The sequence below is a fragment of the Trypanosoma grayi genome (genome assembly GCF_000691245.1).
Source record: "Trypanosoma grayi strain ANR4 Tgr_293_V1, whole genome shotgun sequence".
Lineage (NCBI taxonomy): Eukaryota > Euglenozoa > Kinetoplastea > Trypanosomatida > Trypanosomatidae > Trypanosoma > Trypanosoma grayi.
The window spans coordinates 6,112-17,127 of record NW_008825912.1 but is presented as its reverse complement, the minus strand read 5'-3'; the positions used below and the strand labels follow the sequence as shown (position 1 = coordinate 17,127).

The 11,016-nt window shown below is 59.2% G+C and overlaps 3 protein-coding genes across 3 annotated transcripts in view; all 3 read right to left on the bottom strand.

Moving 5' to 3' along the window:
• Window positions 1-1,778, bottom strand: part of DQ04_02931060 (formin) — a gene marked incomplete at both ends in the record, with an annotated part of 2,058 nt that extends 280 nt beyond the window's left edge. The window contains one exon of the mRNA XM_009312348.1: window positions 1-1,778. This exon is cut by the window's left edge and continues 280 nt beyond it. Coding sequence (XP_009310623.1) covers window positions 1-1,778 — 1,778 coding nt within the window.
• Window positions 1,779-2,511: 733 nt separating this feature from the next.
• DQ04_02931050 (putative ATP-dependent RNA helicase) lies at window positions 2,512-9,228 on the bottom strand (the record flags this gene model as incomplete). The annotated part of the gene is made up of 1 exon (XM_009312347.1): window positions 2,512-9,228. One exon carries the CDS (start codon window positions 9,226-9,228, stop codon window positions 2,512-2,514), a length of 6,717 nt encoding a protein of 2,238 aa, XP_009310622.1.
• A 423-nt stretch (window positions 9,229-9,651) lies between these two features.
• On the bottom strand, window positions 9,652-10,992 carry DQ04_02931040 (putative acetyltransferase; the record flags this gene model as incomplete). The annotated part of the gene is made up of 1 exon (XM_009312346.1): window positions 9,652-10,992. One exon carries the CDS (start codon window positions 10,990-10,992, stop codon window positions 9,652-9,654), a length of 1,341 nt encoding a protein of 446 aa, XP_009310621.1.
• Window positions 10,993-11,016: the final 24 nt, after the last annotated feature.

Below are 11,016 nucleotides of genomic sequence, written 5' to 3'. Positions count from 1 at the left end.
GGTGGTGGTGGTGACGCATCTTTGCCTCCTGGCGGTGGTGGCGGTGGTGGTGGTGACGCATCTTTGCCTCCTGGCGGTGGTAACGACCCAACGGGTGCGGATAGACCAGAGTTCGCCGCCGCAATACCTTTCAGTAATAATGCCGCTGGACGCTCGGGTGATTCGGCCTTTGACGTACCTGAAGGTGGTGATGGCTGCGGTGATGCGGAATCTCTAGAATTAGGCGCTGTCAGTTCCCCAAACGCGACAATTTGGTCCCTCCCGTTCAGTGCAGACTGAAGCGCGGCGACGCAGTGTGGCGACAATGGGCCATCATCATCCTCATCGTGAGGATTGTTCAGCGCGGCCACGCTGCCGCGCCTCGGTAGTTTGCCAATCGTGTTTGGTGGCGTCGAAGGCTTGCTTGCTGTGGTTGAATGTCCGGATGACTCATGCAGCCCATGTGGCATCCTCTTCCCTCCATGCGGAGACTCAAGAATCGGTGGTGCGGGTATCGGCGAGAAGACCTCAAGCGTGGTGCCCGTCTCTAACGTTGTGTGACTATGCAAGTGGCGGCCGGCCGGCGCCGCGCCCTTCGCGCCACCAGGGGGAGACGGGATGGGCGCCGTGACAAGTACCAGCGGTGCCGCCTCGTTCGGCTGGCCNACGCTTGCCGACCGCATCGGACTGGGGTGGACCGTGTTACCCTCCTGAGGCTGGGTGATGCTGACGGTGGAGCAGCGACGCGTCGCCTTACGCCGATCGTTCCATGGAAAGTTTCTCGTGCCTGGGGCGGCGATAATCTGCTCGAGGGACTGGCGAGACTCTTTCTGCGTGGGGACCTGTTCCAGATACAGACGAGCCTGATTCAAGTCGCCGTCGGTCAGCACGAGCGCGTCCTCAATGTCATGCATTGACCGCTGTGGAAACTCGCTGCGGAGTGCCTGTGCCTTGGTGAACTCAAGCGGCGTGTTGAGGCGGCTGATGTAGTTCTGCAGCTCCTGGAACTGCTGCTCCGACATGCTTTCACCATTGCGGGGGAGTCGTTGGGATGGTGTACCGTTTGCCTGCTCAATCTTCAGCAGGAGTGCAGACGCCGCAACCTGTGCATCGCCCTTCGCTTCGTTGAGGGCCTGGATGACATCACCCTCCCACGACGGTGGCAGCTCTAAGAACATCATAAGCCGCTTTACAGTGTGGCGGGAGCCGAACAGCAGCCGCGGTCGTGACGCCCACGCGGCAAGACTCCCGCTGCGGGACCGCCGCGCAGAGCACTGCGTGTGTTCACCACGCTGCTCACGCTCCTCCAACTCGCTCTGCAGGATGGCGATCATGAGCTCGCGGTCTCCCTCCGACGCGACGGCAACCTCCTGCACGTGCGCTGGGGGGACGCCGAAGGTGCTGCCCAGACGCAAAATCTCCTTGGCGCTGATGACTATGTACTCTGTGTTGTCGCCGTCGTTGGACGGGGAGGTCTCAGCCCCTCTGGCGTGCGGCAGCACTGGGCAACTTGCCCCGTTACCGTCATTTTGCTGCTGCTGCTGTTGCTGCTGCGGATGTTGCTGTCGCGTGGAACTTCCACGCAGACGTGTCGTGGCACGATGCAGTGCCTTTTGCGCCGACGGTGAGATGGGCGGCAGTACCGCTCCGTCGCCATCTGTTTCACTCAGCGACGACGCCGATGAGTTCGCCGAGCGAATGTGTGCTTGCGGTTGCTGTTGCTGTTGGTGTGTGTGTGGTATGACGCCGTGGGTTGCTGCAAGCCCATTCCGCGGACGCTCCCGGTGCGAATTCGGCATGTGTTTGCGATGATGTGTGGCGCGAGCGACGAACTGATTCACACGACACGGGCTCCACACGCTCTGAGGTCGTCTCACTTAGAGCGTTCCGCACTGAATAGACTAACCCCGCCTGGGTCCAGATGCAAAGCCTATGCTGTTAAGGCGGTGCGCGGCTGCTAGTGTTGCTACTCCTCACCCTACCTCTAACGCTTTCTGGCGGAGGAGAGAAGCGTATACTTTCTTGTTGATCTTCTTATTGTTGTTCGATGGGTTGTGCCGAGTAGAAAGCAAGGTTAAGCGAAACACATAAATACATAAAGTAAAGGCAGGTGTAGGTTTGCAGAGCAAGTACATGGAATAAAGTGGCGGCGGTGGCGGCATAACTATGCCGCAAGGAGCCGGGGAAGAGGAAGGCTGAAAGAATTCTCTTATGCTTTCATTGTTATTTCACCAATCGTCCTTCGGTGACCTTACTCATTCTCTCCATCGCAGTGTGTATGCGTGTTGGTTGCACTTCAGTACACACAAAGACACCCACCGTCATGATAGCCCCCGTATGCCAACAGCACGCAAACACACACACGCACACAAATGCACAGTATGCAACAAATCATATACCTTGTTGTGGCATTGGCGTTTTTTTTTTCTTTCACCTCCATTTTCATACTTTGTCGTCAAGCTATCCCTCCTCCATTACTCCTCTGCCCTCACCCCACTCCAGCTGCTGCTTCTGATTCTCTATCGTGCCAGCTCACTCTGTGGCGAACACGACGTCCACCTCCGCGTCGGCGCGGTAACGCGCAGCTACAACAGTCGCTGTCATCGTCAGCGTCTCCAGGTCCTCGCCGTCCACGTCGTGCAGAGGGAACGAGACCGACCCGGTGATGCGCCACAGCGACGACGTTGGCCCTGCCTCTTCCTGCTCATTCCCCTCCTCATCATTGGCACTGTTGTTGGCCATATTCTCTGGCGTCGTGACGCAGAGCGCCATGAGCCGCTCCGGCACGTCCGTCCGCCCGTTGTGGCGCACCACGCACGACACCCACCACGGGCCCAGCGAGTTGCCGCTGCAGGCCGCCGCCTCACCCTTCAGCGACGATGATGATGTCGGCGGCAGTTGGCATGTAATGCGGCCATCCACGCGTATAACAAAGGTATGCACGCCTTCCACCAGCTCGACTGCCCCACTCGCCTTCAGCAACGTGACGCGGGGCAGCGCGGCGGCCTCCACGCGCAGTCGGTGCACGAGCGCCTCCGCCGCTGCTGCCCGCGGCACCGCGGCGTGTTGCACCAACGCATGCGACAACTTCGCCCACACCGCCTCCGCCTCGGCTCCTTGGGTGGACAATTCCTGAAGCCGCTCAAGCGACCATGGCCCGTCGGTCGCGGTCAGCAGATGTTGCAGTGCTACCGTCTCCTGCACACATGGGAGCTGCAGACACGGATCTTCGAACCCCCACACGCGTCGTTCGATTTGAGACGCGAGGCGCATCAAGTAGCGCGCATGCCGCCACTGTGTCCTGCTGTCAAACATCTCGCATGCGCCACGGACCACCTCCAGCACGGCCGGAAGCAGCACGTGGAGGTCCTCCCGTAGCCGTTCTGCCACAGCGTGGGGTATGTCCAGCAGCAGCTGCGGATCGACAGCTGCTGTCGATGTTGAAGCCAAAGGGTGGGCTGAAGTTGAATTTTTATTTTCATCCTTGTGCCACATGTGATCTGCGGGGCCAATGAACATGCGTGCGCAGTGAGCCAGAATGAGCAGCTGGACCTTTGTCCAGCCTTTGCTGAAGTCCAGGTCAATGTAGCGCACCTCGTAACCGTGAGGAAACGCGCGGGCGATTGTCTGTAGCGCCCGCAGCTCTGCATTGTCAGCGATATGTGCGGCGTCGCCCATGTACTGTGGCGTCAACTCGACGCAGCGCGATGCAACCAGGTGCCACATGTCTGCAACCGTTGCGGTGCGGCCACTTCTCGCTGCCTCCGAAACAGCCTCAAGCGACTCGAGGCTGATGCCGTGGTGCGCTGCAGCGATACCGCGTGGCGTCGGCCGTAGCGTGACGGCCTCAGCGTCATTGCCCTCCGTCACCGCGACGCAGCCGGCCGCCTGCAGGGAGGCAATCACAGTGCGCGCGAACTCCGACGCGTACGCCGGGATGTCGTCCTTCGACGGCACGCCATAGAAGTGCAGGTTGGTGCGCAGGTGGAAAAGGAAGTAGTGGCTCTGCAGGATGCGCAGCGCGCCTGGCATGTCGCTCGCACGTCCCTGTGCGATGGCGGCGTTGAGGGCGTCGCGGAAGTCGTCGGGGTAGCGCAGGTGCGACTCGAGCGGGAGCGGGTCGTTGAGCAGACGGGCCCACACCCAGCGCCGGGCCGCGCGGCAGTGCACCACCGCCTCGTTGAGGGCGCGCGACGTCATTTGTAGCAACTCTGCGACAGAGCAGTCGGCGGCAGACGCACCGTCCTCCTCGCTGCGGACGCCGACACGCTCCGCGGCGCAGACGAAGGCGGTGCCAAAGAGTGCAGCAGGAAGACGCCACGCCGACTCAAACGTGCAGACAAGCACCAGCGGAAGTGCTGCGTCTGTGTCGGGGTGCCGTGCTGGCTTCTCCACATGCTCCATGATGATCAGCTCATCAAGGAGGCTTGTACCACGGTGCATGTACGCCACGCCGGTCGACAGCAGCAGAGCGAGGCCGCGGTCCTCCATATCGTCGCAGCTCGTGCTGGGGACAAAGTCGCGGCAGCGCAGAAGGATGCGCTTGGTGAGATCCTCTGCGTCACGGGCGGTTGGTACGAACACCACGTTGGGTGTTGCCGCATAGCGGTCCTGTTGCAGCAGCTTCAGCGTTGACACCGCCGCCGCTTCATAGCGGCTGCGGGCGCCGGCATGCTTGACCGCCTCCAGCCGCACGCGCAGCTGCCGGTACGATTTGCCATAGTTGTACTGCCGTGCGGCAGGGATCTTCATCCACCGCGACACCTCCGTACAGCTGATAAGCGGGTATGAGAGGGCGAGAAGACGCGCCGGACGTCGTCCATTGTTCACCACATACGGCTTGGACAGAAGCCGCGCAATGCACTCCTCCATCCATCGTCCCTCTGGTGCACGGATGAGGTGCACGTGATCGACGATTATGTGCGTGACACCAGCGAGACAGTCTGTGGCACCGCGGCGGACCAACGGGGCCAGGCTGCTGCCGCTCGCGATAATGATGGTGGCCTGTTGCACCTTCGCCATCTTGGTCGCAAGATCTTCGCCAAAGGGATCCAGCTTCACCACCCGCTGCTGTAGGCCTTCGCCGAACTTGAAACGCCAGTCGTGAAATCGGCGCGTCGCGCAGGCCTCGTGCGCCGTTACATACAAAAGCTTCCGCTCCACGACAGGGACCACCGCCTCGGCCCCTTCGTCCTCTTCAGCAGCAGGAGCGGTGACAGGAACAGTAACGTCATGTGCCTGCTGCTGCTGCTGCAGCAGTGCACCCTCCAGGAGGAATTGCAGAATAAACAACTCCGCGATCGCCGTCCGGCCACCGCCGGGTGGCAGCGCGGCGAAGATATTCTCCTCGGGGTGCGCCATGATAGGCGTGACGAGGTCGTGTTGCGTGGGGAAGAACTCGGTGAAGGGGAACACCTTCGCCGCAGCAGACTCTAGGCCATACTGTTGCAGCGTCGCAGATACATCATACGCTGACTCATCCTCGGTGGATGGCGGGCGCTGGTGAAGCTCCAGCAGCGGCGGGGCGATATCTGGTAGTCGCACGTCCATCAAGCACACCGCGACAGCGCACTCGGCACCAAGCCAATGCATTGACTGGCACCGCACAAAGTAATGCGTTGGTTTTGGTTCGACAATAGGCACCACAATAGTGGGTGCGGAAAGCGTCTCGCCACTGCGCAGACCCGCCGACGAAAAGAAGAGCCGCTCGTGATGGAGAATGCGGCCATTGGTGTGTTCCACAGTCAGCAGCAACTCACCGGCGGTGCGGTTGTGCACCACCTCGTTGTACGTGAAGTCTGGCGTGATGTCAACATCAACGTACATCATACTTCGAGTTAACGGCCGCACGGCGGCCTCCAACGTGAAGTGTGGTACCTGCCGAATGCAGTCATGCGCTAACTCCGCGCGTCTCTCATCACCGAGCTTCTCTGCGAGGTCCTCCAGGGACCACTCACGCACTTCCTCCCATGCGACACGGCGACTCTCCAGCGCCTGAATAAAGGCAGCAAAAGTCTTGGGGGCGACGGTGTGACGCAACTGCCTCACAGGCGATTGCACTGCCCACTGCTGGTGCACGACCATCAGGCAGAGCTGGAGCACCTGCATCGCAGTGCGGCCGTATTCACGTACCACGCATATCTCGTGAAGAGCCCGCAGTATACGCTGCGCTGAGTCCTTTACGTACACGAGCTCACTCATTAATGGTAGTCCCTGTAAGCTCATGTCACTGATGTAGCACTGCAGCAGCACGTTGATTTTCGCCAGTGGGGTGTAACGACTCTCGCGAACGGCAATGGGGGCATTTTCTAGAAGGTACTGCAGCTGCGCTTGCTCCTCTGGTCGTACTGCAATGTGTGAAAACTCCTTCGACATGGCGAAGAGACGAAACAAATCCACATCGTGCATGGTGCTGGAGAGGTGTGCGAGGTACGTGGCCATCGAAGCTGCCGTGACGTAGTAGAAGGATGCGATGCGGCCGTACGGTGTGGGGGCAATCCGCCGTGCGTGTGCGTCGTACTCCACCATCTGGCAGCGGCGAAGGTCATCGGCGGCGGTGTGAACAATGTTCTCCAAGTGCCGCAAGAAGAGCGGGTCGGACTCGGTAGCGCGTGTGCCGTAAATTTCCGGCGCCCGCCGCATCCGGACGTACAGGTACGTGCGCTGCAGCCACCGCACACCTTCCGCGATGCTCTCCACATGGCCGAGCACCACCTCCGCGTTGAACATGTCCACAAGCCGCTTCATCATCTGTGACTCGATGGGAAGCTGGTTGTTCAGCACAGCCAGGTAGTACTGGAGGTCGTCGGCACTCGTGATAACGGCGGCTTTGCCGAGTGTGGAGCCGAACCCCACACGTCCTGCACGGCCGAACATCTGTAGCACATCGAGTGCGCTCAGCAGTTCTGTTTCACCCTTCGCGCCGTTGAAGACACGCGTGCCTTTAATAACGACCTGATTCGCCGGTAGGTTAACGCCCCACGCGAGGGTAGAGGTACACACCAGCACTCGCACATGCCGCGCCGCAAAGAGGGACTCGACGACATGTCGCTCGTCACGACTCATGCCTGCGTGGTGCACGGCAAAGCCCATCGGCAGAAGCTGCTGGAGGCTTGGCCGCATGGCGTGCGAGGGGTTATTCACCGCCTCGCGCAGCACCTGCTCAGATTCACTCCCGGGGCGCACAAAATAATGCGCACGCTTGTCCTCAATGATGCGTCGCATCATGTAGGTCGCGGTGTACTCCGTATCCTTGCGGGAGTGCACAAACACCATCGACTGCTCGCCGTTCATTGCTGCCTGCAGCACTTTATCATACGTCACGAGGTTCATCACGGCAACCTGGTTCGTCCCACGCATTTTCTTGATGGCACAAAACGACTGCTGCAGCGGGATCGGGCGGAATGTGCTATCAAAGACGAACAGCCCCCGCTGCCGGTCCACTTGCAGAAAGCTCGCGACGTCCATGTGGTTTGGCAGCGTGGCACTGAGTCCTACGATACGAATCTCCGCCTCGCCACGCAGCTGCTGCTGCAACATCGTCCTGGCGACAATTGCCTCCAGAACGGGCCCACGCTCGTTATGCAGCAAATGAACCTCATCAAGAATAAGAAGCTTCAGCAACGATGCCACACCGAGCTCCACAGACTTGCGTGTTACCACGTCCCACTTCTCCGGTGTCGTGACAATAAGCTGCGCCTCGCCTAGCTGTGCCTGGTTCACGTTTGTGTCACCGGAGAGCTCCACGACGGTGAGGCCAAGAGGTTCCAAACGCTTGGAAAAAGTGCGTACCACCTCCTGCACCAGGGCCTTCATGGGCGCCACGTACACCATCTTCAGCTCACGCAGGTTCACACCCCCGCCTCGCGTGGTGGCGTTAGCGATAGCCCGCAGCATCGTCATCATTGCAACGTTTGTTTTACCAGCTCCAGTAGGCGCACACACCAACATGTTCTCATCGCTGTGGAAGGCGCAGTCGAAAGTTTTGGACTGCATCACATTTAGGTGTGTGATGCCGGGGAATGCCGCACGTGCCCACTCGGGAAAGGCGTCTACAGACGTACAGGCATTGTCTCCCGTAACAGAAGCCGTTGGGGGAAGTATGACCTCGTCATGGGTTTCAAACACAGCACGCTGTGTCCCCTGGGGCACTACCGCACGTGTGTGCTGGTGAGGTGTACGTTCGTCTTTAAACGCATACGCCTGTAGGTCAACGCGTCGAAGTGGCTTCATAGCGTCATTTCCACTGTCACCATTGTTGTTGTCGTTGTTGCTGGCGCTGCTCGCACCCGTTTTGGGGCCCACTTCCTTACCTGTGACGCTCTGGTATAGCCGCTCCACCACACGGTCCTGCAGTGCGTGTGCCTTCATGGCATCCATGACAGCGTTTTTCTCCTGCTGATTACGCCCCTCGGAGAACTGCAGGCCATACACAATCGCCCACCGCGACGCGGCAACGGAACCGATCCAATCCATTGCTGCTTCGTCATCGTAGCAGCCGAGGAACGCCGTGAGTTGTGTCTCGAGTGTCAGCTGGTCGACCTGCCGCTGCGCCGCGTACTGTAGCACGCGCGCCGCCTGCACATCACACTCCTCGACGCTCTGCGTGGGGAACAGTCGGCGTAGCGAGTCACGCACGTAGTTGGAGTTGCACGCCACCTCCTCAAATGTGACACGCGCCGCACGTCCATTATTGTTATGGTCGTTGTTGTTGTCATTATCGCCATCATCGTCCTCATCGTCTTCGGCGATACCTTCAATATCGGCCGCAAACTTCATAAGATCCCTCCTGTTGTCACGTGCAACTCCCGTAGTGTTCTTGACGTTGCCGCTCCCCTCGTCATCCGAGCTCGACGCCGCCCCATCTTCTTCCTGCAGCATTAGCAAGTCACCAAGACCGTCGCCCACTCCAGCGCCGGTATCACCCCCACGGTGTGTCTCCTCCGCTTCGTCGCTCACCACGAAGTCGTCAATCAGGCGGCCGTACAGCAGCACCTCGTGTAGCGCCTCCGCGCTCAGCTGGGCGTCGAGCAGCACCTCCAGCTGCTTGCGCACCTGCTGCAATTGTGCCGGGCCTGCCGCTGTGCCACCAGTGCTCGCTCGGCAGACAATAGAGAGTGTCTCCTCTGCTATTTCACCCACTGCATCGTCGAGGCCGGGCGGCAGCCAGCGTCGCAGGTCCCGCAGAAATCGCTCATAGTGCGCCTTTGTCTGCTCTGAGTGCGGCACGTAATGAGTGGCGGCGGGCATCACGTCGCGTGTGTGTGAGTGAGTGTGTGTTCGTGTGTGGGGGGCGTGGGTGTGAGTGTGAGTGTGTGTTCGTTCCTCTATGGGGGATCACTTCTCCTACTACAGGTGCGCGTGCATTTGTTTGGTGGGTATTTACGCACGCAAAAACAACAGCAAAGAATGAAGATAGAAAGAGTGAAATAAAGTGTATCATATGGCATATGTATATATAAACATAAATAAATAAATAAATATATATATATATATATNATATATTTATATATATGTGTGTGGGGGCTTGTGAGTAGATATGGAAGAAGTGGTGGCCGTGGTGTAGCTCAGAACAACAACAAAAAAACCCACTTTTGCAAGAGGCCAGAGCACCTGCTCCTGATCGGCAGACGGCAAGCAAGCACCTCTTTTTATCGGTAATACCACGACTCATCAATCCTGTTTAGCCTGCTTACCTCCAGTCTTTTCCCGCCGCAACTGGAGGAGCCACACCGCGAGGTTCTCTTTCTTTCGCGCTATCCAGGCGCAGGTGAAGCTGCACAGCACGCACCATAGAATCAACCTCAAGCCGCCGTAAAACGCACAGTAGAGTACCGGCGCCAGCCAAAAGGCCAGCACACCAACAAAGCCGCGCCACAGCCCCACGCCTGCCACCAACCGAGCGAGTTTTGTGCTGCCAGGGTGCTGTGTGGCGTCCTCGTCTTCATCGTACGCGACGACATCGCAATCCTCACCAAGGACGCTACGGACTTGGTGTGCCTCGAACCCCACTGGATTGTTGGAGTAGAACTGCGAGAGCAGCACCTCCTTCTTGGCAAAGCGGTCGTTGAGCCATGCGCGCAGGCCCTCATCGTCGGCGGGGAATGCGTCCTTCTCTTCCTGGTGTTGTCGGCTCCCTGCCAAGCGATGGCGCGTGCATAACATGTGCACCTTTTTCGGCATGCGGCCATTAACGATACACAGCTCCGTCGGACGCTCCCCTGGTACAAAGTCTGTGTAGCCCAACGTCATGTCAATGATTTCTTCGATGTTTTCCGCCCCAATCATATTCTTAATCGCCAAGAATCCTGTTGAACGTGGATTCAGTACGTGGTGGAACAGCGGCAAGCCGTTCTTGGCCGCGTAGGCGTTCGACCTCTCCACATTGCTTGGGGAGAGGTCGGTTCCCTCCGGGAACAGCATGATGGTCGCGCCGCCACTGAAATGGTAGTGTGAAATCATCTGCTGTATCATCTCCTCATCTTTGTCCCATCTGCGTGAGAGAAACATATAGCGGAACAGCTGCATCGACCAGCCAAATATAGGGAAACGGTTCAGCTCCGCTTTCAGTACAATGCGGACCTGCCGCGCGGCGTTTGCGCGTGCGAGGAAAGGAAACACCATAAGCCAATCCGCGCGACAGCGGTGATTGAGCAGAATGATCTTAAACTTCCCGCGTTGCGGTGCCGCCAGAATGTCCGCGAGCTGCCGAGGCGCTGTCACCGCCGCTGTTTCCGTCCTTCCATCCTCCTTCTTCGACGGGGACACGATGGTGTATGCGACGCGCAGCCGCAGCACGCCCTCGAGCACGATAGTCACGAGCCCCATCCACGCCTGCTGCACGCTGTCGTACCAGGCGTCGAAGACACGCACAAGGACGGCGGGGCGCGCGCGGCAGACGAGGCGCGCCACAAGTAGAAGCGCGGCCGGCCACGCAAAGAAGAAGTAGTTGGTGGCCGAGAGGACGATCACGACACCAGCAGCGAAGGCACCTGTTGCCGTAATGTGCGCCATGGTGGGCTGAATGGTGGTAGTGAA